Raw genomic sequence first — 25,322 nt, forward strand, 5'->3', positions numbered from 1 at the left:
TTACCTACAAGTTATCACCGCCAGTTTTGCTTAAGATGCTTCCTGCCATTATTTTCTACTCTTCTAACTTGCATTTCTTTATTAATTTAAAAAGGCATTTGTTTAGACAAGAACTTTCCTAAGCATTATATCTATCCTAGCACTATGCAAAAAAAAAAAGTGAATACATATGAAACTTTAAATATACTAATAGCCACATTATAAAAAGTAATTTTATTTTATTTAACCCAATATATTCAAAACGTTATCATTTTCACATGTAACCAGTATGAAAATTATTGAGACACTTTGCATCCCTTTCTTTGTACTAAGTTTCTTATATTCGGTGGGCATCTGAGTTACACATCTCCACGTGAGCGGGCCGTGCTTCAAGGGCGCCCGGGCCACACACGCCGAGTGGGGGCTGCGTGGGGCTCCGAGGGGGGCTCCGTGGGGCGCCGTGGTCCCAAAGGAGCCACTTTCCCGGAGTCCGCGTGTCCTCAGCACCTGGACGTGTCGGGGCAACTCCGGGGCCAACCTTCACCCACAAGGGCCGCTCGGGACGAGGTGATTCACGCCCGGGTCTGGAGTGAGCCCCACGCCTTCAGCATCTGCCACCCGGAGGTGGTCCCAGAGAACACTTTCAACCAGTGTGCATTTTTCACCTTCCTACCAGCCGGTCCCCTCGTATTTAAACAGATACTTGGCTCCCCCTGAAGATGGGGGCCCCCTCCCTCCTTTGCAGTCTCCTCCTTTGAAGCCAGTCTGTGGGGTGTCATGGCACATCTGGGGGTTCCCTGGGCTGCTTAGGGGAATTTGGGGGGAGGGTTTCTGCGCTTCTGTGCAAGCCGCCCAGGTCCGGCATGACGGGTTCTTTCGGCGCTTCCCCGACGCCGGCTTGGGCCTCCGGCGACGGCGCTGGGGGGAGAGCAAGCCGGGGCGGAGGCTCACGGAGCCGGACTGGACTGCTCCCTCGGCTCGGAGGCGAGCTCTCGCCAGCATCACACTCACGCGACAACTCTGCGGTCCTGCCTCCGCACGGGGCCCCCGGCCGCGGCCACACACAGCGCCGGAGGGACGCGCCGGCAGCCGGACACTCGCCCCGCCGCCGGCCCTCGGCCAAGGGGAAGAGGCGCGACTTCCGCCTGGACGGAGCCACTTCCGGAAGTGACGTCGGAGTGTCAACATGCAAGATGGCGGCCCATCACCGGCAGAACACGGCCGGGCGGAGGAAAGTGCAGGTACGGGAGCCCGGCTCCTCGATCTCCCGGACGTGGCTGCCAGCCCGGCCCACCCACAGCGAGCAGATGCCTCGGGCCGCGATCGGTGGTGTAGCGACTTGGGGCGAGTGGGATGTCGGGCGCGGTCGGGTGCGAGGGGTGGGGCCGCGGCGCTAACGGCTTCTGGAGGGGGCGGGGGGCTGGGGGCGGCCCACCGAGCCTGCCTGGGCCCCGTCCCGGGACCCTCGGGTGCTCCGTTCGGAGCCCGGGGTTGCCGATCGCCCGCTTTCTCCGGGGAATGGGCTTGCGAGGCCGGGAGAGGCTCGTTCTCCGCCCACCTGCCTCCCCCGTCCCTAAGCCGCGACGGAGCGGAGGCCTCCGGGCGCTTCCCAGCTGGCTGGCGGCCGAGGCGCGAGTGGGCCCGTGCGGGGGCGTGGCGGGGCAGAGGCCGCTCCGCGGGGTGGCTGCGGGGGCTTCTGCACGTGAGAGCCGCCTGCGGTCTTTTATGCGGGGGCTTTTTGCCTGTTGCGGTGGAAACGACTGGGGAGTGTGCTGGCGTTGGTGGGGAAAATACGATTTTTACTGCTTTGGAGTTTAATTTCGTTTTCACCATTTCTTCATCTCCACTGTGCAGCCTTGGATCCTCTTTTCTGTTTCTGTAATCTCTTAGCTAAGGGTAAAGAGTTACCTTACCCTTCCGTGTGTGCTTGCAGCCTTCGTGAACCTGGTTTTGTGTGTCGGGTACGTTTGAGAGTTTACTGTTCGCTGTTTTCAGCGATGCAAGGAGTAAAGCCTTACTACAGGTGTATGCTGCAGGGATAGCTTAGGTAGTAGTGAGGGTATGGTGCACTCATGCATTGAACATTACTGTGCACTTACCTTGCAAAGAATGGAGAGAGCAGGGGAATAAGTGACACCCAGACTTTGTATAAAACAGCATGGTCTGTAGGTTGAAATCAGTGAGTGTTCCTCAGTAAGGCAACCCCAGCAAGTTGCTGTGAGCCGTAAGGTCCTCTGGGCAGTCCCTTCTTTGTTTTGTGGATCTCATTGATGAGTACAGTATCCAAGCATTCAATGGATTTTGAATTGAGTGAAATGAATAAAGATCTAAAATAGCTAACCCTGTATGGTGATTTAAAAAACTGTTTTTTAATCCTTAACCCAAGGATATATTTTTATTGATTTTAGAGGAAGGGGGGGGGAGAAATATCGATGTGAGAGAAAAAACGATCGGTTGCCTCCAGTATGTGCCCCATCCCACCAGGGATCAAACCACATCTTAGGTAGGTACCCTACTGGGGATCCAAACCGGAAATTTTTGTGTGTATGGGACCACGCTCCCACCTACTGAGCCACCTGGCCGGGGCTGTTAGGTGATGTTTAAGTGTATCATTGACAGAATTTAAGTAACCCAGCATGCAAACCAGGTGGGGAGAATGTCTGCTTCTGAGTATACTGTAACTCAAAATGGGAACGGTATTCCAGGCACTAGAATGGTACACTCCTTAAGGTAGTAAGGAGAGCTCATCAGGCCACTTCGTTTCTTGTGTTTAGACTTAAAAGGCAATATAGGACGGGCTAATATAAATCTGCAGCGTGTGTGGAAAAACTGGGTGTTTTAATAAGCTGAGTATGAGCTATTGCATGTAGAATGAGAGAGGTGATCATTCCACTCTCACTGATCAGAGTGAATTAGAGTTTGAGATACGGCAATGAGGTTAATAAAGTGACTTTAAACTATTCCTACGAAGAGCACTCAAAAGAACGAAGACTCGTCTGCTGAACAGAAGATTCAGTGAGTCTTGTTAGCTGCTTTCAGAATTCCCCCCCAAGGTCTAGAACCAATGTGAAAAGCCACAGAGATTGATTTTATCTCAACACTTCAGAACTTTTATTTATGGAAGTGTTTTTGAAACCAGAGCATGTTCACTGCAAAAACCCACAAACAGTACAAAAGTATAAATGATAATTGTCCTCCACTCTTCAAAGAAAACTATGGACAGTGTGACATACAATCTTAGACCAGGGTTTTTCACCAGGAGTGTTACTGACATCTTGGGCGGGATAATTCTTTAGGCGGGGAAGGTGTTGTCCTATGCATTGTAAGTTTTGCATCTTTCTGGCTTCTTCCCACTAGGTGTTAGCACCTTCCCAGTTGTGAAAATTAAAAATGATTCTAAACATTTTCAAATGACCCCTGGAAGGCAAAATTGCCACTGGTTGAAAACCAGTGTTTCGTAACACTTCATGCACGTATACCCGACTTACATGATCAGACAATCAAACATGTGAATTCAGATATATAATGCAGTTATTTTCTGGTAATCAAGATGTCAAAGCCAGTCTTTTCACTCCCTGGTGGTCCCTTAGTGTTAAGATTTTCCAACAACCTGAGTCTATTGGTTGGCTCTGTCTCCATCCTTCCTTCAATACGGCCTCCTCTCATTTGCTTCAGAATTCTTGGGGGTGCAGGGGGGGTGGGGTTAGACAAAAGTCACTAGTATTCCTGGTTTAAGAGCAGCAACTATGCTGTAATACTTAGTGATCATTCAATAATATAAATACTTGCTCTTTCATAACAATTATTTTGATTGGAAATGACTCCAACTCAACCAGGCTCAATAGGCAGTGCTAGTTGCATGCAAATCTCGAACCAGAGAGCTCACTGTGACTCTCTACCCTAGGAAGTGATGTAAAGTCAGCTTTACCACGGGCCGGTCCTCTCCTATTCCCAAACTTCCAGCTCTAGGCCTCCCCTCTTGGTGGCATGGTGGCTGTCTCGAACCCAGACCTTGTCTCCTTTCACCACACTATCAGTTGGCAGATAGAGTCTCTTAAATAGTCCCTGTCTAGTTTCTCCTAGAATCTGCTTGCCTTGAGGAAAAAACACTGGGAGCAGAAGTGAGGGATGGAGAGACAGCCAACAAATGCCTATTCTGCCAGTACTTAACTCTTTTCCCTGCTAAATATTTAGTTAGTCTACACCTATTCAGAGCTCAGTATGGTGTTGAGTCCTGATTTTGAGTCCCAATTCTGGGTTGGTTGATTAATCTTTGATACTTTTTAAAGGAAGTAGAATGATGCCAAATCCTGGCTCCTCAAGAAAAGACCCTTACAATTAGCCATATCTGAGTTACTTTTTATGCAGGATGGGTAATTAGAACTGTGGTGTCAGTATAGAACAGGGGTCTGCAAAATTTCTCCAAAGGGCCAGATAGTAAGAATTTTACACGTTGGAGGCCATTCTGTGTCATAACCAGACCTCTGCCATTATAATGTGAAACCACCCATAGAAAATACCTAAATGCATCGGTGTGACCGTGTCCCAGTAAACCCTTGTTTACTAAACAGGATTTGGCCCAAGGACAGTTTTTTACTAGCCAATGAGTAGGAAAAGTCAGGCAAGACTGCTTTTCAGAATCTTTTTAAAATTAACACTCCAAAAATATAGGTTCAAGCAGAAAGTCATGGTCCACAAGATTGAGCAGGAAAAACAGATGTGAGAATTATTGATATTTAGCCAGTTTTTCTTGGCCAAATTTAGCCTGAGTTAGCTTGATAGCTAGAAGTAGCCTTATATAAAAGAGCTGTGTGATTCCATTTATAGGATATTACAGAACAGGCAAAGCTAATCTATGGAGAAAGCATCAGATCTAGATTGGGAGTGGGGTATAGAGGTGGGGGGCGAGGATGAGGCAACTTGCTAGGGTGGTGCAATGGTCAGTGTATCTTAGTAGGTGTTGTATTGCACAGGTATATTCATTTCTCAGAAGTATCTATGTACACTTAGATCTGTACATTTCACTCTAAGTAAAGTTTATCTTTTTAAAAAAGGAGCCATGAATAAATAATGAACTCTAGTTAATAATATACATGCTGAAGTATTTAGGGGGGAGTGTTATTGATGATGTGCAACTTACCTTGAAAGGCATTGAAAAATAGCATGGATCAAATGAATAGATGGTTACGAGGTAAAGCAACTATAGAAAATGTTAGTTGTAGAATAGATATATGTGGCAGGTATATGAATGTTTGCTGTGTAATTCTTTCGACTTTTGTGTTTTAACTTTTTCATAATAAAAGGCTGAGAGAAAATAAGTTTTAAAGCTTAAACAATAGTTAGATAGTGATGAGCAGCAGAAGATGAGGAAGTGAAATTTCAGTTGCAGTGGCCAGAGAATGCCTTGTTGAGAGGCTGACTTCTGAGTAAGGATCCAAAAGAAATGAGGAAACGAGAGTGCCATGGAAGGGGCGGGCATTCCAGTGAGAATATCACATGCAAAGGCCCTGAGTGGGAATGGTCCTGGCCCGTTTGTGGAGTGAAGAGGCCTTTGTGGCTGGCATGGAGAGAGTGAGGGGAGAGGCGCCGGAGATGAAATCAGAGCGGTAACTGCTGGCCGGACCATGTAGACAGAGCACCAGGGCATAGTGAGGTCTAGAGTGCCATGGGACGTAGTTGGTGGGTTTTGAGCAGAGGGATATACAGGATATACATGTGTTTTAATAAGGGTGGCCTGGCTTCTGTGTTCAGAACCTCCTGTGGGGGCACAGGGCAGAGAGAGGAGGCCAGATGCTATGTGATGGTGATGATGGCCCACCAGGCTCCTGAGAAGTGCTTGGAATTAAAGTCAGGAAGGCACCAAGGTTTTGCGCCTGAGCAACTGGAAGAATGAAGTCACCATTAACTCCATCAATGAGGAAGACCAGGAAAAGCTGTTTCGGGGAGGACTATCAAGAGTTGGGCTTGGAACATGCCGTGATTACGATGTGTGTGAGGCACCCAAGGGGAGATGAGTTCATGCACACACACCTCAGGGGAGCCTGGGGAAAGAGCCCAGAATATTCCCTTTGTGAACCAGAAATGCTTTCAGAACCTCCCTTCTTTTCTTAAAAGTATTGTGAATTTTGTACTTATTCCATAATATATCCACATTTGTTTTCACATAAAAAGTTGTTTCGTTACTGTAGTAGGCAGAGTGCCTTCCCACCAAAATGCCATGCCCTAATCCCTGGAACCTGTGAATATGTTATGTTATGTGATAAAAAGGACTTTTCAGATATAATTAAGGTTACAGACCTTAAAATAGAGGGTTATCCTGGATTATCCAAGTGGGTCCAGTCTAATCATATTAGCCCTTAAAAGCAAAGAAGGTTCTGCACCTGGCAGAAGTCAGGTTTGAGGCATGAAAGGGATCTCCGTTGCCGGAGAGGGTGGGAGTAAACGGAGTAAACCAAGAAGGGAAACATTGGAATTCAGGAAACAATGGCTGTAGCCCAGAAAAACAGTAAAGGGAGGCACAGGGGATGAGGCTGTGCCAGCAGACCTAGAGGGCAGCCAGCCCAGACTGAGTGCAAGGTGGAGGATGCTGAGGGGGAAGCCTGGGGAAGGGGGTGGGGTGGATTCTTGCTGTAATATCTAACATGGTGCAGCAATTAAAGAAAATGGAACTTAAAGTAGAGGAAAACCAGTAGAAGAAGGGGAGAAAGATAGAACTCTAGGGAAAAGAAAAAGCTCTCCGAGGGAGGAAATGTATTCATAATATAGTACTTAGCTAGTCGGCAGATAGCAATTACAGAGTCAAACAGTGTAGCACTGATTATTTATTCAACCAAAAATAGCGATGCATCTATATCAGAAGAGGAGAGGGAGGGTTATTGGGGGTAGTTTCAGAGTTACATCCTAATCTACCATAGCCTGAGTAAATAGGTGAATCTACAATGGGTAAACGGAAAGCTATAGAATAAACACAGTATTTCAAGAAATGCAGTAACTATCCAGAAGAAACCAAGAGTTGAAATTAGTTACTCCTAGGGAATAAGACTGGTATGGGGAGTATTACACAGACAATAGGTATGTGATTTTTCATTACAGTCTTTCAGTATTTCATATTCTGAGTATAGGCAAGAATTACTTAGACAAAAATTAAATTATAAATTCAAAAAACTAAGTAATATATGTCCATGGTAAAACGTTCATACCATATAAAAAAGGCGTGAGTGACAGTCACCATAATTCCATTACTCGGGATAGTTTTTTATTTGTATGTCTTTCCAAACTTGTATATGTATTTTTTAAATATATATTTAATAGTCTGAAACATTTTTACAGTAATGATTATTATACACAGCTGTGTTAGACCACACACATTTCACTTAAATATAGCATGGCTGTCTTCCCATGTCATTCATTCTAGATGTGCGTCAACATTTTTAATGATTAAATAGTACTCTGTTTTATGGATGTGCCAAAATTTATCCAATTAAGATACTTCTAATTCTTTGCCATTTTTAATCGCGCATCTGTGGTGGATACCTTTGAAGAAGTGGCCCAGGCTTGTTTGCTAAAAATTACTTTCTACCTAAAATGAGGACCTGGCCCTTCCCCACTGGACCAATCAGATAATCCCGAGAAATCTGAAAATTAAGATGTACATGCTACAGAGTCTCTATTAAAGGAAATGTATGGAGAAAAGCAAATAAGGGGTCATAAAGCCCCAGAGAGAGAGAGAGATCGAGAGAGACTGAAATTGACATTGACGCCAACTTGGTTCCTGATGGTTTTCTAATATCTGATTCATGCAACAAATATTTATTTAATGTCTTCTATGCCAGACACTATAATGAGTGGTGGGAGGAACACGGCAGACAAGTTTCTTGATCTCTTGCAACATTAGAATGAAGAAGATGCCACAGAAAAGATCAATGTGGAGTGTGGTAAGATGTGAGAGAAATAAGTAGTGTAAGTGACAGAGGGTGGAGATCAGGGAAGGCCTTTGAGAGGAGGTGGCCTTTCTGCTAAGACCGGAAGGGTTAAGGTGAGCCAGACAAGGTAGAAGCTGGGGAAGAGTGCCTGTGGGGACTGGAGAGGGGGGATCTTCTCAGCGTGGGGCACAGTGGATGGGAAGGGATGGGAGAAGAAAGCTCGATGTATTGAGGATCAGGCGTTTGGTGTGACTACCATGAAAGGAGCTCAGGGGGGGGCGGGGGGGAGGGGGGACGAGGGGGAGTTAGTTTGAGGAGAGTATGAAAATGCAGGAAGCATGTGGGGAATTTGAACTTTAAATGTAGTGAAAAAAAGCCTTTGGAAGGCTTCAGCAGAGAAGTGTCATGATTTTATTTTTAAATGTCTTGTGAGTCATAACTGTATTTCCTGCCCCTGGGCTGTTAGATATCTTGTATCCTTGTGTTAACATGTTTCTTTACTCAATTTAAGCAGGCTTGAGTAGATCTCAGCTACATTACTTGTACCCAAAGGACTGAGTTAAGACAACATCCTTGTTGTTTTCATGTATACAACTCTAGCCCTTTTCATGTCATTGATTATTTATGTTCATTGGCCATTTAAAAAAAAAAATTGCCTCTTCATGATCTTTACTCCTCTTTCTGTTGGAGAGTTTGACATGTTGTTAATGTGTTGTAAGGAATCTTTGTATGTAGTCAAGATTAAACTTTTGTGTAGTGGTATTTATTTCATTATTTTCCCAGTTAGATGTTTGCCCTTTAACCTTGTTCATACTATTCTTTTCAGAAAGCCTTTTTAAAAAGGTAACAGCTTTATTGAGATAAAATTCACATATTATAAAGTCACCCTGTTAAAGTATACAATGCAATGATTTCTTACTATATTCACAAAGTTGTGCATTGATCACCCAATTCCAGAACATTTTTCATCAACCCAAAAAGAAACCCTGAGCCCATTAATAGTCCCCCCTATTTTCCTCTCTTCCAAGCTCATGGCAACCTCTGATCTACGTTCAGTCTCTGTGGATTTACATATTCTGGACATTTAGAATAAATAGGATCCTCAAACAGGAGCCATTTTATAACTGGCCTCTTTCCCTTGCCATGTTTTTAAGATTCATTCACATTATAATATGTGTCTGTACTTCACTCCTTTTATGGCTGAAAAATATTCCATTGCATGCATATACCACATTTTGTTTATTCTTTGTCAGTTGATGGGCATTTGAGTTGTTTGCACTTTTTGGCTCTTGTGAATAATGCTGCAGTGAACATTTGTACATGCAAAAGGTTTTGACTGGTATTTGGTCAAATCAGCATTGCTCTTTTCCTTTGTAAAAATTACTGTATTTCTTGTCATGTTAGCAGAGCCTTCTCCAAGTAGTTTTATGTAAATATTCACCTGTCTTTTAAAATGTATTTTTATGAGTAAATTATTCTATTTCAATCTTAAGTCCACATGAAAATTCATTTTGGATTAAAATTTGGAAAAAGGATATATGATTTTTCCCAATAGAATCACTAGATGCTCCTAGATAATTTATTATTTAATAATTATCATGCCCTCTTTGATCTGAAACACCATGTTTACATCAAAAGAAAAAATTTATAATAGAAAAAATATTTCCAGATTTTGTTTTATTCCATTGATTTTTTAAATATATTCCTATTGTGGTACTTCATTGTAATTTTGGTAGCTTTAGCTTTATAAAACCTTTTAAGATCTTTAAAGAATATGCTTTCATTTTTTAAAATAACTGGATATTGCACACACACACAAAACATTATACTATATATTTTGTCAACTTCTAGAAAGCAATTCCATGGGATTCTGGCCAAAGTTGGGTTTCCTAAATTCACAAATTTAGGAAACAGTTGTTAATTTGGAATCTTCCTGTGCTATAATATGGCACCTCCTTTATTCAAGTTTTTCTTTTATGTACATTGTTCTGTCAGTTATTTTAGGTATTCGTTCTTGTTGCTGTTGTAAATAGGTCTCCCCCCCCCCCTCCCCGAACCTCCTGTTCTATTCTTAACAGTTTATTTCATTAAATTAGAAAAGTTTTGCTTTTGGCTGCTGGCCATTTGTTGACTTTTTCATAATTGTAACTGGTTGATTCTCGTGAGTTTCACATGAAGCAGACAGAACTGACCGACAGTAACAGAATCGTGGAAAGTGCTCAGAAGGAGAAGTCTGGTGTGTTAAAGGACACAAGACTCATTTGCTCGCCAGGTCGGCAAACAGCTTTTTGAGGAAGCATTAAACAGAACCCTAAGGACTGCAGCAGGATTGGCCAGAGAGAGGGGAGGAAGGCCTTCCAAACTGAGGGACCAGGACATGGGGCGCTCTGTGTGCAGGGAGGTGTGTTCAAGGCAGTGGGGGCAGCGTGAGCAAAGAGAGTGGCAGGAGAGGTGAGCAGGGCACTTGCAGCGTGTGGAGGAGTCCTGGTCAAATCGTGAGTCTGGGAGAGCAGGCACCGGAGAGGGTTTTGAGCAGAGGTGAGACACACTCCAGTTTTGCTGCTTTGTGGGGAATGGATTAAAGACAAACCGCAGCGTGGGGGAGGCCCGTTCAGAAGCGGTTATCGTAGCTCAGCATCAGCCCGCCTCCTCTTGGACGAGGCTGCTAGGAATGTCATTCTTCTCTCCTCGGCTCTTCACTCTTTTATAGAGTAAAATAAAATTTTTATTGGATTGAAAAATAAGTTTTATATGGAAAACATGGGATGTTGCATTTCAGATCTGCCGCCGGTAGGCTGCCTTTTACTGCATGTCCTGTCACTTCGTAAAAAGCAAATGTCCACTCGTTTGTCAGGTTTCCTATGTGATTCGCGATGAAGTGGAGAAGTACAATCGGAACGGAGTCAATGCCCTGCAGCTGGACCCGGCCCTCAACAGGCTCTTCACGGCGGGTCGAGACTCCATCATAAGGATATGGAGCGTCAATCAGCACAAGGTAAGGCAGGGGTCGAGGGGACACTTGAAAGCCATCCTCCGAAAACTGTGCTCGCCTACGCAGGCCTTCCGGAGTTCCCGCTGGAATCTCTGAGCGCTGCGTTGCTTGGTACGCTCTGTAAAGGCATGCAGCCAGCTTTCTGTGAGCCCTTGGGAAAAACACCCCTCGGGGAGTTTCCGAAGTATTTCAGATAAGGCAGGGACTCCATAAAACTAGGCCGCTGATAAGAAAGACATAAAGAGATTTGTCTGGTAGAGGAATTACTTGCAACAATTTATTTTTCTGCTGTAACTACGTTCCCAAAAAGCTTCTTGGCCACCCTTTTCACTGCTCTTAAGAAAAGGTTGACTCTGCTTTTACAATGATAACTAATCTTGAACAAATATTAGATTTCTTCAAGGTTGCCGTAAAAGTATGAAGGTAACCTGCTGCCCTTCTTCAGATTTAAAGCCTGCTTTCTTAAACGGACCAGTATCTAAACACATGTGAAGACAAATCCCGTCAAATTGCAAGGAATTCTTTTTCTGTGTTGTTGGAATGTCTGTATTGTGAATGACATAGGCAGATTCGGGGAAGAAAAGGACATTTCTTGAGCTCCTAGCTGTGTACCAGACACTCTTAGCACTTTCATATCCAAGATGGTCTTAATTCTCACAGTCCTCCTTCGAGGCAGCTGTTACGGTTCGTGTTCGGAGACAGGAAAACAGGCTCAGAGAGATCCATGGTTAAATAGCTGGTAGGTGACAGGGAATTAGAGCCCCTCTGACTTGAAGCCCTGGCGCTAATCCTTAGGGTTTTAAAGTCTGTGTCTTCCTAGCAAGCTCCGCAAGTCTGATGTTCAGTCCAAAAAAGACCCACTATTTTGCACACTTGCTAGATGATGTTTCTTTAAATGGATTTTGGTCTCGTGGGCTTTGGATTCTTTAAACAGTGGCCACAGAGGTGGCCCAATGTCAGAGACATGGGAAGGAGGAAAATCGTGGCTTTTAAGTGCTTTTTGAAACTTAACGTTTGAATTGGAATGTCACCTTTCTGGGAATTAACAGTACTGCATTTCAAACAGACTATGGGAAAACAGTCACAAAAACTAACCTGGAAGAATCTAGAAAGCTGCCTATGCTGCCCTTAAACATCTTTTTTCTGATCTTCGTTTTATGACAGGATTGAATAGCGTTTCTCAAATAGACTTGTTCTCTTTGCCAGGAAGTTTCTTGAACTTGCCTGTCTTAGGTGTAGGATGTAACTAAATACTTGGCTTGGTAGTTAAGCCAAGCGAGAGGAATAGAAGAATCTCAAATTACTGAATTGAAATGGTGACCGGGGTAGCACTCCTTTAGCCCTTGGCTTCCATTTCTTCTCGGACGGACCGTAGATAAATGAGGAAAACACTTAATTCAGAAGGTAAACACCACAGTAGAAGCTAAAAGCAAAAGAGTCCATCTCCCTCTGCAGCAGGCTGGGCTCCGCCTCGTTTCTGCCCCTGCTGTGTGCTGTGAGCCCTCGGCACCACTGATTCCTACCCCCCAGCCTGCAGGGGGGTTCATGCCCTGTCCTTTCCAGTAACGCCTTCCTCTAGCGCTGTTGCCTTCACTGACTCAAGGCATAAAAATTAAGCATTTGTCCTGGAAACCTAGGCTTTTATCAGTAATAAAACTGTCCTGAAACAAAACTTCTGTGCACATGTTATCTGGAAGCATCAACTCTTGGGCGCTAGATTTTAAGGTCATAGAGCAGTGTGTCACACTAATTGAAGAATCTAAACATATCTATAATTTGTAATACAGTTCATTCTCTAAGATAAGCTAATGATATCCTGTGATTTTTCTTTTAATTTCAGCAAGACCCATACATAGCATCTATGGAGCACCATACCGATTGGGTAAACGACATTGTACTCTGTTGTAATGGGAAAACATGTAAGTATTTCTTTGATTATCGGGCTTCAGGAAGCTTCTCATTTAATTTGATGTATTTTTTTCATTTTTCATGTAAGCTTTTTATTAAAATATAGCATACATACAGAAAAGCATGCACACTTCGAGAGTACAAGTTTGCAAGGCGAACACCCATATGAGAAACAGATTACCAGAAGTGTCCCGCCCCGTGCCACCCTTTCAGTCACTATCCCCTGCCCCACTGTCTTCTAAACACTATAGATTAGTTTTGCCTACATTTGAACTGTCTGTATAAATAGACTCATATACTATGTATTCTTCTTTTAACCTTATTAATATCTCTTTCTGTTCTTATTATGGTAGGATCCATTTCTTGGTTTTTCAGTCTGTGTTAGAGAAATTTTCCCAATCAAATTAGTTCAACTGGAACTTTAAAAAATATTTGCCTTAGCTATTAAAACAATAAAATTTTGAGGCAGAATACAATAGGTTCTAGAAAAAGCTTTTAAATATATATATTTTAAATTTTTATTGATTTCAGAGAGGAAGGGAGAGGGAGGGAGAGACAGAAACATCAATGATGAGAGAGAATCATTGATTGACTGCCTCCGGCATGCCCCACACTGGGAATTGAGCCCACACCCTGGCATGTGCCCTTGACCGGAATCGAACCTGGGACCCTTCAGTCTGCAGGCCGATGCTCTATCCACTGAGCCAAACCAGCTAGGGAGAGAAAAAAGCTTTTAGATTATATATGTACTATATGTGTGTATAAACATGAACAGATGTTTGAATTAATATTAGGAATATTATAAATATTGAAGTATATACCACTAAAGTGTTTGTTAATTCTTTGCCTCTTCTAGTAATATCTGCTTCTTCTGACACAACAGTAAAAGTATGGAATGCACATAAGGGATTTTGTATGTCAACATTAAGGACACATAAGGTAAAAGAGCTAACATAATATTTCAATTTTCAGTGTCTTTAGTGTAATATTGGGGTCTCAGTACTTTAAGTGGCTCATTTTCTTATGGATCTACAGTGTAGATCATAGTACGTGTGTTCTGTTACAGGATTATGTAAAGGCCTTAGCATATGCCAAGGATAAAGAACTGGTAGCATCGGCTGGGTTGGACAGACAAATATTCCTTTGGGATGTGAATACTCTAACAGCACTGACTGCCTCAAATAACACTGTCACAAGTAAGGAGTTTGAAAAAAATGTCTTTGAAAGTGCTCCAAGTTGACATAAACAAAGAATGGTTTATAAAATATTTTGGATTAGTTTGTTTTGAGACAGTGGTTCATATCTAGAGAGTGCTTCTACCTCCAGCGTTCTAGCCCCCAAGAGTGTGCTTGGCCAAGGAGCTAGTTCCTCGCTGCATCTAAAGTGGTAGCTTCTCCAAGGGTCAGCTTTCATGTGCATGTCTTAGATCCCCAGCTGCAGCCTGGGCGCCTGCAGGCAGCAGCGTCTGTCTCACTACTCCTTTGTATCTCCCACAGCCTCGCTGCCAAAGCCACACGCAGCAGATACTGTTGATGGAGGTGGTAACTACCTGGCAAAGTAGGCAGCTTCTGACTTTCAAAAGTGTGACTGTATATTAAGAACCTTTGAGTTAATGGCCCAGATGGAAAATACCCAAAGCAAGGAAAGAAAAGGTTTTGAGTGCGAATTTTGCAGGACCTTTTTAGAGTAGCCCAAAGAATCCAGCCAATTCTAGAGGAGTTCAGGGAGGCTAGGGTGCTGCGAGAGGCGATTCAGAACGTTCGCAGCAGGTTAATAGCATGGATGCCTCTTCAACTAAGAGATCTCGGATGACCAGGTCAGACCCATCCAAGTCTAAACTTGAAACTCAGCCTCATGCTTGGCCCAGTCTACTAGAGTCCTGCAGGCCAGGTGTCAGACGGGACTCTAAGGAGCACATTTTTTGGCTAAGCCTGGCCTGGAAGGTCTGTGTTCAGGACGTGGACTTGAACTATCTAGATCCCTGTGTTACAGATTCAGTTTGTCATGACTGTGGAACACTCACACTGACATAGCCAGGGCAGTTCTAATAAAACCTAGTATGAGCCAAGAGGGGCAAGTTGGGAGGCTGGTGTTTATGATTTTTTTAATACTGTTTTGCTTTTTCCCCCTGGGAGATATGTGAAGGTCTAAACACTATTCTCCCCTTGTTCTTGATTTTCCACCTGTACACTCTCTCAGTGCTTCAGTAGCTGGTCCCTGCTGAGGCTATCATGATCCATTTAGCTCTTTGTAGATGGAAGTCCTGCCTCAAAGAGACACTAACAAAACGGAACAAAGCAAAACAGCAGGATGGTCTCAAGGTCAGAGACTAGGCTTAGTGGTTACAGATTCTACAGCAGATATGTCTGGGCTTAGAATAGTTGAGAGAGGACCTCATAAGTTTTTTGTGATTATAGAAATACTAATAGCTAACATTTATTGAGCACTTCTACAAGCAGTTACTTTTCTAAATACTTTACATATATTACTCTTTATTGTAAAATTGGCATCATACTATATAGTTTTATATGCTTTTTTTTTTTCACTTCAGTGATATTTTGTTCTGAATCAAAGGGCCTGAGCATGATTCTTGTACATGTTGCCTGGTTTCCTTCCAGAAGAGTTGTACCACATTGTCCTCCCACAAGCAGTGTGTGAGAGTGCCGTTTTACTATGTTTTCTGATAATTGAATATTACCTTGTTGTTTTCTTTTTAATCTGACTTGGTGAAAATAGTATTTTTGTTTATTTGAAATAGTGAGTTTGGACATATTTTTCATATACCTCAGTGGTACATGTATATCTTTGAAAATATATTACTTATGTGGATAGGTTTGAAATGGCAGTGCAGTTCAATTTAGCAAATATTTATTGAGCATTTGTGTATACTCAAATCCAGAAAAGATGTAAAACTTGATATCTCTGTTATAGATTTCTTTAGAGCACTTATAAAGATAAGATTTTTTAAATTGAATAATTAAGCCTGCAATTTTTGCTGACTAGCTACTAAACATCTGGTAATTTTGTTAACATGTAGCTCCATTTATCCTTAATAGCTTCTTCTTTAAGTGGGAACAAAGATTCCATTTATAGCCTGGCAATGAATCAACTGGGAACAATCATTGTATCAGGGTCCACTGAAAAGGTAAGCTTAAAGGGGAGCTTAAAGGGTGTACCTTAACTCTAGAAAACAAAGAAACCAAAATAATTTGATCTGTGTCATTACTAGCCATATAGACAGTAGTTTTGCTTGGTGGAATGCTAAAAGAAAGGTTTTATTTGAACAGATAAGAGCGTAACTGTGTAATTACTGTCGTGTGTGGTAATGGGGGTGGGTGGACGGGGTGGGAAAGGCCTGTTCATGTTTTGACATTAAAGAGGCTTCCTCCCACTTGAAAAGGGAGCCTTAGACAGTGTCTGTTGGCAGAAGCAATGTTTCTTTCTCAGAATTTAGTGGCTGTCATTTGATTTATAAAAGTCATCTGTTATTGAAATTTGATCGTGGATGTACTCAGTTTATGTAATATTTTGTTAAAATTGACAGGTTTTAAGGGTATGGGACCCAAGAACATGTGCGAAACTGATGAAGCTTAAAGGGCACACGGATAATGTGAAAGCGTTGCTGCTGAACAGAGACGGCACCCAGGTACGCGGCCTCGCGTGGGCATTGACCTAATCGCTTTGCCAACGTCTCATACAACAGAAATGCCCCCACTTAGTGAACTGCTGCGTACACTGATTGAACAAAGCTGCATCTATTATAAACTGTGGATTAATTTAAATCCTTAAAATATTAATTTGTACATTTAATAACCCCAATTTTGGAAAAGCGACCTTTCATCATTGTAGATAAAAAACAAAAACTGAGCACCACTTACTCCACCAGCACGTCCTCCTGCTCCCCGGCCATTTTTCCATGGGGCAGGGGAAGGTCACAGCTAATTGGAATTGATTGATTGTGATGGAGCTAGAAAAGGGAGAGCAGAAAAATTACGAGATGAGAAACACCATAATTCTATTACTTCTGTGGAAATTACGTCATGAAAATTGCCTCACAAGTGAATTAGAGAAACCTTTTTGTCTCCAAAGGTGAAAGAAAGATTTGAAGAACTAACCAAAGGAAGGAAATCACTTTCCAGAGCCAGACAAAGAGAGGCTTGGAAATGTAGAAGGCACTCCGTGTTAATGCCTTGAGTGGCCTGGAGGGGAGGACTTCATCCTGGTCCTTAGTTAGCTCATCTGCAAAGTGGGAATCATATTTAGTTTGTGTAGTAGGTGAGAAGATTAGAAATAATGAGTATGTTCTTGTCGTAATCCCTGGGTTTTTAGAGCCCTTGAACCCTTTGCAGCCCCATTTTCATGTGAGTCGAGAAGCCTAGTGCAGTCAGCTGTTCAACTTTTGCAGTGTAGCTGCTGGGCTGCGTGGGAGATGGGTGCCAGGCCTTGTTCTCTAAGCTTTGTCCAGGTTGCCTGGGTCGTATGGTCTCCATGGGACTGCCCTTACATACGGGCTGTAGACACGATGGTTTCCAGAAGAGGGCCCTGGGCCTGGCAGACTTGCTAAAGATCCTCCTGACTGCTACACTCCATGCCTTGTTTCTATATATACGTTTATGAATGTGCTTTTTAAAACCAAGATGACTTAAATACAAGTCAGTGCACTTCATTAAAGTCAGCTACTGATTCTCAAACTCTTGTTTGAGACAGAAGCGCTAGATATCAGTTACTGGACCAGAGTTTATTTTGCATCTGCAGAATTCTGCAAGCTTCTAATGCTGGGTCTCTGGTGGCATTGTGATTCAAGGACGTATCATATCTAATAAAGAGGGAATATGCTAATTGACCCTCACACCATTGTAAAGATGGTGGCGCCCACAGCCAATAAGAAGGGAATATGCTAATTGACTGCTACACCCTTGAAGATGGCGGTGCCCACAGCCACAAGATGGCAGTGCCCAGTCCCCTCAGCCTCACCAGGGCGGCAGGCATGCGGCCTGCCTCCGGAGATCCCTAGTCCCCTCAGGCCTCCAGCCGCCCAGGGCCGGCCCAAGGCACAGGTAACCAGGGCCAGCCGAGGCTTGCGCTGCCGGCAGTGGCAGCAGCAAAGTGTGATGAGGCGTTGCCTTCCCCTGATCACGGGATCACCTCCCGCCCCTGAGGGCTCCCGGACTGTGAGAGGGGCCAGGCCGGGCTGAGGGACCCCCCCTCCAGTGCATGAATTTTCATGCACCGGGCCTCTAGTGATGTATAATAGGCCAGTGAATATCATGGACAGCAACCTATTGCCTCCCTTCCTTTGTTGTAGCGTAAGATCCTTAGCAAATCTTAAGATTTGAGGTCCGTCACATAGCAATTATTTTGATTGGTGTCAGCATACCTGGGTCAAGCCACTTTTCAGAGGCAGAAATACAGGTTGCTAGGGGTGTGTGCTTGACAGTGTGGCGTTAGGAGAGAAGTCTGGGCAGAGCACAGGAGCTTTCGGACAGATCTCTAACCTTTACTTTCTTTGTTCCCAGTGTCTTTCTGGCAGTTCTGATGGGACAATTCGCCTGTGGTCCCTCGGTCAGCAGAGATGTATAGCGACGTACCGAGTCCATGATGAAGGTGTTTGGGCTCTGCAAGTCAATGACGCCTTCACACACGTGTATTCTGGAGGGAGGGACCGGAAGATTTATTGTACAGACCTAAGAAACCCTGACATTCGAGTGCTGATTTGTGAAGAAAAGGCACCAGTTCTCAAGGTATGTGATATATATTTTTTAAATTGATTTGAGAGGAAGGAAGAGAGAGAGAGAGAGAGAAAAGGACATCAATATGAGAGAGAAACATTGATTGGTTACCTCCTGTATGCGACCCGACCAGGGATCGAACCCGAAACTTGGGTGTGTGCCCTGCCTGGGAATCGAACCCACCACCTTCTGGTGCAAGTGACGACACTCCAACCAACTGAGCCACACCGGTCAATCAGGGCAGTATGTCATATATTTTAGTTTATATAACTAAGATTGTTACATTGCTCCTGAGAGCGCCTGGCTGTCTTAACCTGTCATTAGAGGAGGAATATGAGGAGTTCAGGTATCTGTAAGCAGAAATTGTCCACTGCTCAAGAGGGAGGGAGAGCGTGGAAGAGGACTCCTCGGGAGGAGGGAATGAGCTCGCTCACACCCTACACGTGACTGCTTGGAGTGGTCCTGATCGGGGTCTGGATGTGGGTGAATGGGTACTTGGGAAGCCATCCATATTGACAGCTATTAGAAGTAGAGCCTAGGCTAAAAAATGGCCAGGCATCACGGGACAGATGTCCAGCCTCACTGATAGTCCTAGAATTGCACACTGAAACACAGCGAGGAACTTTCAAAGGGAGCATACAGACAGACTACCCTGTCTTCTCAGAAATCATCTGCAAACATCAGGGAAAGCAAAAAACAACTGCAAATATCCATCTGTGAAGCTGAGTGACATCTGACACCCAGACCAACATAGGAGGAAGGGCTGCAACAGGGAACAGAGGTCGAGGAGACGTTGAGAGGATGCCTGTGGTCTGGCTGAGTGCAGTTCTCTAAGGTAGAGGGCACGTCCTAATGGACAAACCAGTATTGCTTTAGAGAACAGCAAGCGAGTTAGGGCTGCCATCACAGACACAGCATGTTTGCAGGAAGCAGCTGATGGGGTGACAGGTGGGGAAGAGGAACACTGCGCTGTGGGTCCTGCAGCTGCCAGGGTCTCTTGGCTGGAGAAAAAGACCTTAGTGCAGACAGCCGTGTGTTAAAAGGAGCGTCACTCTGAACTGAAGAGGATCCCAGCTTGCTAAGAGTCGGGCCCTGTCCCCGCAGCTCCAGTCCTGTGGTTTCCTGGTACAGGAAGAACAGTGGGCTAATGCAGAGTGATTCCCGTTGCATGATATATGGGCATTTATATATTTTATACATTCAGTATTTTTTAATATATTTTTATTAATTTCAGAGAGGAAGGGAGAGGGAGAGAGAGATAGAAACATCAATAATGAGAGAGAATTTTTGATTGACTGCCTCCTGCATGCTCCCCACTGGGGGTCGAGCCCGCAACCCAGGCACGTGCCCTTGACCGGAATTGAACCTGAGACCCTTTAGTCTGCAGGTTGACGCTCTATCCATTAAGCCAAACCAGCTAAGGCATACATTTAGTATTTTAAAAATACAGAAGGGCACACAGTAAACTGTTCACAAGTGCACTATCCTTGGGTGAGGGGGTAGATTATGTGGGGTACTTTTCACTTTTGCTGTGCTATATTTTTACTACTAACATTTTCAAAGAGAAAAATAAATCCATTTCTTTGTTATTAAGAACATAAAAAAATTCTGTTAAGTCTCCTTTGGCCTGTGCCCATTTAGATTCCTTAAATCAGGGGTGGGAATTTTCCAGCTCACAGGCCATGTAAGGCCCGCAAATCATTGGGTCTGGCCCTGCTGAGGCATTAGGTGTGAGTTAATTAAATGTTTGACCAAATGTAGCAGGTTAATTTTAAGTTGATAACTTTGTGTGGCCCTCAAATGTTGTTATAAATATCCAAATGGCTCTTGGCAGAAAAAAAGGTTCCCCACCCCTGCCTTAAATTAACCACACTTAAACCTTTAAGCCATTCTTTTTGGTGAGAAGTCACTGCTGCTACACTTTTATAGGGTCATGAATTTCTTTAGCACAGACTTCCTCATTCATTTGTTGAATCCCTAGCTTTTAACACGTGCCATGGTATAGTCAACACACAGTGCTGAATGGAGGAGTTATTTAATAATGTAGAGCTGGTCCTGGCAGCTCAGAAGAATCAGCATTCCACACCGCGGTATTTTTGTGTGTTGTTTTCAGATGGAGCTTGATAGGTCAGCTGATCCGCCTCCTGCAATCTGGGTTGCAACAACGAAATCTACAGTAAATAAATGGGTAAGTGAGCCATTGTACAGCTGACTAAGGATTAGAAGCTGATAAAGGATTAGGCCCAGTAGCAAATGCTCAGTATGAGCCTGGCTCAGCATGCCTTTCAACAGCGCAAAAATCTAAACGCCCCTATGAATGCAGGTGTGGGCCTAAGGGTTGTACAGAAATTAAGGTAGTGGTCAAAATGACACTTCGATGTCTTTGTCAGAAGCCAAGAAATATATGTGACATGCCTAAGCTATGGCCGATACAGCCAGTAGATTTAGTACAGCTCTGACCTCATGGAGCTGCATTTGAAACAGGCAGCCCAGTACCAGCACAGCAGGGAAACTGGTTAGGCTTCTGTTTCTCAAAACAGAAAACTGCTTTCAGACTCATTTCCTTTTTCTTCATAGTATGAAAAACAGGGAGAGAAATAAGAGGATGGTCAGAGAGAAGTCATCAAAAGTACTATTAATGCTTAAATCTTAATTGAAGACTTTAAGTTTTCTTACCAGACTGTTCGTGGATAACAAAAGAACAAGTGTTTATATTTATTCCTGTTTATTATGCAGGTCAAGTGGTCTGTCTCTGTACTGTAACAAATGTTACATTTCTTGTCTAAATTTCATTGTGCTAATTTGCGGTCAACATAGTTTACCTGAAAGAATGCCTGCTGTTCTCTCCAAAAAGACATTCCCTTCTTAATGTTCGTTTGGGTTTTTTAAATCATGGTAGATAATCATACTTTGTCACTATTTTTTGGCTGATGTTTTTATTGTTGGGTTGTTCTCATTTGTTTGTTCTTTGTTTTTCCTGCCACTTTAAACAGATTGGCAGAGCTTATAAAGCATAAAATGATTAAATAATAAATTTTGTTCCTTCAGACATTGAAGGGAATTCACAACTTTAGAGCCTCTGGAGATTATGACAATGACTGTACAAATCCTATAACACCCCTTTGTACACAACCTGACCAGGTTATTAAAGGTGAGTAAGGAAATTGGAAGGTATTTAGTACCTTTTGTGGAGATTAATTGTAGTTACTAAGAGACTGACAGAAATGGAGGAGTGACCTTCCTTTAAATGTAATTCTGATGTCAACAAAAGACTCATAATAGCATTTTGATGTATTTTTAATAGAAGAAAGCTTTTAAAAACTGCTATTTAGTGACTTCAAAATGTGGGCTTTCTTTAATTAATCTTTTTACCCAGCATCAGGATAGTCACGGCCTTGGTAAAGCCAACAGCCATTCTGAAAAATATATAGAGTTTAGTGTTGTCTTTTAGCACAAGCCAGAAAAGTCAGATCTGGTTCTAGAATTCTACAGACTACAGCTGTAATGGCACCTCTGACTTTAATGTCAGAGCTTGGGATTAGAATATTGAATGACACATTCAAGAACAATGTTCCTGCAGGAGCATAAAGAGAAGGAAGATAGGAAGCAAAAGTTGATGAGAGATGGGGCTCATTTAAAGGTTTCCTGTCATCATTTGGACTTTCCCAGCGGGTAAAACTGTCTGCCCTTAACAGTTTCAACCAGTAGTCCCGTGTTGAAGTGAGGATTCTTTTAATCTGTAATCTGTATTAAAACCAGACTGTTTTTGTTTGGCCTTAAATTGCCTTAGATATAATGACATAGTCTTCTGATTTGCCTTCTTCTTCCTGGGGGGCTAGTATGATTTATGTTCTGTTAGATACCAGTTCACAGTTATTGCCACACAGTGAATTTAAATGTAGTAGAAGGATTGTTCCGCTAATTGTGTGGGTTCTTCTCCTTTAGGCGGCGCCAGTATTATTCAGTGCCACATTCTGAATGATAAGAGACATATATTAACAAAAGATACCAATAACAATGTGGCATATTGGGACGTATTGAAGGTGAGTATCTTTTATATTAAATATATGATACTGGTTCATGTTTCCCACTTATTTTTTATGATATAGTTATACATAGATGTAGATACATAGATAGATATACACCAAGATAATAAGTATATAAATTAAGATTTCGTTTCAATAATACTTTATTTGGGGGGTAGATACTTTCTTACGTGAATATTAGAAAAGGCTATAGTTTCCAAAACAAATATTTTGTGGGGGGTTTTTTAATTTAAAATTGTAATAGTTATTTAAAGGTAACTGCTCTAAAATAAAAATGTTGGACCATTTTTTTTAAATGTTTTAAACTCCATATTAATAGGCAAAATGTGAAAATGTGTAAAATTTTGAGTAGCTAAGTCAGAATCAAATTAAGTTGCCACTTAATTATTATACTTTCTTTTTTATGTATAGGCAAGTAAAGTGGAAGATCTGGGCAAAGTGGATTTTGAAGATGAAATTAAAAAAAGATTTAAGATGGTGTATGTACCAAATTGGTTCTCAGTAGACTTAAAAACAGGGGTAAGTTCACAGTTGGTACTTGTGCAATTTGGGATAGTTGAAAATTTCTAACGTAGCTCAAAATTAAGTATCATTAATTACAGAGTCCTATGTTTTTAAGTGTGAAAGGGAAAAAATTATTAATTCTTACAAAATGTAGTTTAAGTATCTTTTGGTGTCCTATTAAATTAAACTGTAGTTGCATAGAACTGCATGAAACACTTTTTGGTTCTGAGTCTGTGGCTTAGCACTTTCGTTAAACAGTACAAATAAAGGTTTAGATACGCATTTGGAGAGTGTATCCAAACGGCATGCCGCTAACAACGCTTGTTTCTGACAGATGCTGACTATTACTCTGGACGAGAGCGACTGTTTTGCTGCTTGGGTTTCTGCCAAAGATGCCGGCTTCAGCAGCCCTGACGGGTCAGATCCAAAACGTGAGTGTGTCCTTCCTTCTCTTCCTCCTTGCGAAAGAGAAGGTGGGTCTGTGCTCCCTCCTTGTGCTCATCTTTCTAAGAGTCTGTTCTGTTGTGTTGATGATGTCTTTGGTCAGGATTTTCCTAAGAATGTAGCATGTACCCGATGTATACAAATACCGTTCTAGTGGCTTCATATGAAATAGCCTTTTAAAGAATGGCTATATCTGAATAGAATACGTTTGCTCCATATTACCACTGCTTTAAACATTCAAAGATAAAATTTTAATAGACTTGGCAAAATCTCTGAAGTCTTGCTTTTAAACATCATTGGCATTGGGTTAAGAATATAACATCAGGCTCTGGCCAGGTGGCTTGGGGGGGTGCAGTGTCGTCCCATACACCACAGGGTTGTGGGTTTGATCCCCAGTCGGAACACATGTGGTGTTTCTCTCTTCTCTTCTCTTCTCTTCTCTTCTCTTCTCTTCTCTTCTCTTCTCTCTCTCTCTCCCCCTCTCCTTTCTGTAAAAGCAATAAAAACATATCCTCAGGTGAGGATTAGGAAAAAGAATTTAACATCAGAATATGTGGAAACTTGTTTTTTATTTCTTTCCCTCTATTTTTAGGTAAAAATGAGTAATTCTCTTTTCCATTTTTTTCCTTTTTAATTAACTCTGTTGCAGTGAACTTAGGAGGACTTTTGCTCCAGGCACTCCTAGAATATTGGCCTAGAACACATGTGAATCCCATAGACGAAGAAGAAAATGAAGTAAACCATGGTTCGTGCTTTTATATCGGGATAAATGGTTAACAATTACTCAGAAGTTAAAAAGACTTAGACTGGTTGTTATTTTAAGAAACATTTTAAGCATTTGCTAAATTGTGACATAATATTTGTGATGTGCCCAATTTATTGCCTTCCCTTCCACATCCCAAAGAAGGAACATCCATCCAGTCTTCACTGAAATTCCAAGGAACTTTCAATCTGTGAAACTGCTCAATATAGAGAGAATAAACCCTGTATATTCACATGACCTTTGTCCTTAAAAGTAGACAGCTTAGCAGGCTTATGCTGAAGCTGCTTCCCAGGGTATCCATGGACCTGCTGGACTTACCTTCAAGCCAGCTAGTTAGCGGCCTCAGAAAGCCAGGTTGGCCTTGTATTGTCCTATTTCATGTTGGCCTGAAATGTTGCTATTGCCTAGTCGGATGATCTGCCTGATCTTGGCTCTGAATGTTTCAAAAAAATCAAATTCCAACTCAGAAGTGTCAGGACAAGTGAACGCGTCTATATAAAGAATAAATGCCCTTGAGGACATTCGAAGACTGTGTGTGCCACAGGCAGGGGCAGCAACCTTCTCACAGGCTCAGTCTGATTAAAGAAAGGGGAGGAAAGATCTTAAAATTTGACAACTCATGTGTAACCTACAGCCAGTTGAAGATGCCTTGTGTCCCACCTACTGAGGGCCCACTCTGCTGAGGATTCTGAGTTCCCTGGAGTCCGCTGAGGATGGCCCGCTTCTGGTGGTCAGCAGCGATGCGCACCTAGCAGGGACTTCGCTCTGCTGACTGACTCATCCAGAATGATTTTTGGACTTTAAATCTCTTTTGTAAGCATGGCATGTTCCTTGAAAGCCTTGAAAGTCTTCTGATGTCCCTGCCAGAGAGAGGGCACTGGTCCCCCCATGTGGCTTTTCTTTTATGTCACCTCCCCATCAGAATTGCACAGTGGGCTGGGACCCAGGGAAACTCAGTGGACAGATCTCTCCACCGAGGGTTGAGAAAGCAAGGCTCTGGTATGGCTCTGCCATTTATCAGCGGTGTAGCTGTGG

General features: G+C 42.8%; 1 protein-coding gene across 1 annotated transcript in view; it reads left to right on the forward strand.

Moving 5' to 3' along the window:
- The first annotated feature begins 203 nt into the window (after positions 1-203).
- The window catches only part of WDR48 (WD repeat domain 48), a 34,657-nt gene continuing 9,538 nt past the window's right edge, over positions 204-25,322 (forward strand). Inside the window, exons 1-14 of the mRNA XM_081105846.1 lie at positions 204-1,220; positions 10,756-10,896; positions 12,734-12,812; positions 13,658-13,740; positions 13,868-13,997; positions 15,858-15,946; positions 16,346-16,447; positions 18,318-18,542; positions 20,644-20,718; positions 21,579-21,681; positions 22,476-22,573; positions 22,988-23,095; positions 23,415-23,511; positions 24,174-24,269. Of these exons, the coding sequence (XP_080961972.1) occupies positions 843-1,220; positions 10,756-10,896; positions 12,734-12,812; positions 13,658-13,740; positions 13,868-13,997; positions 15,858-15,946; positions 16,346-16,447; positions 18,318-18,542; positions 20,644-20,718; positions 21,579-21,681; positions 22,476-22,573; positions 22,988-23,095; positions 23,415-23,511; positions 24,174-24,269 (1,804 nt within the window). The 5' untranslated portion in view covers positions 204-842. The remainder of the gene's footprint in view (positions 1,221-10,755; positions 10,897-12,733; positions 12,813-13,657; positions 13,741-13,867; positions 13,998-15,857; positions 15,947-16,345; positions 16,448-18,317; positions 18,543-20,643; positions 20,719-21,578; positions 21,682-22,475; positions 22,574-22,987; positions 23,096-23,414; positions 23,512-24,173; positions 24,270-25,322) is intronic.

Source organism: Myotis nattereri (assembly GCF_964212035.1).
Source record: "Myotis nattereri genome assembly, chromosome: 14".
NCBI classification, from domain to species: Eukaryota; Metazoa; Chordata; class Mammalia; order Chiroptera; family Vespertilionidae; genus Myotis; species Myotis nattereri.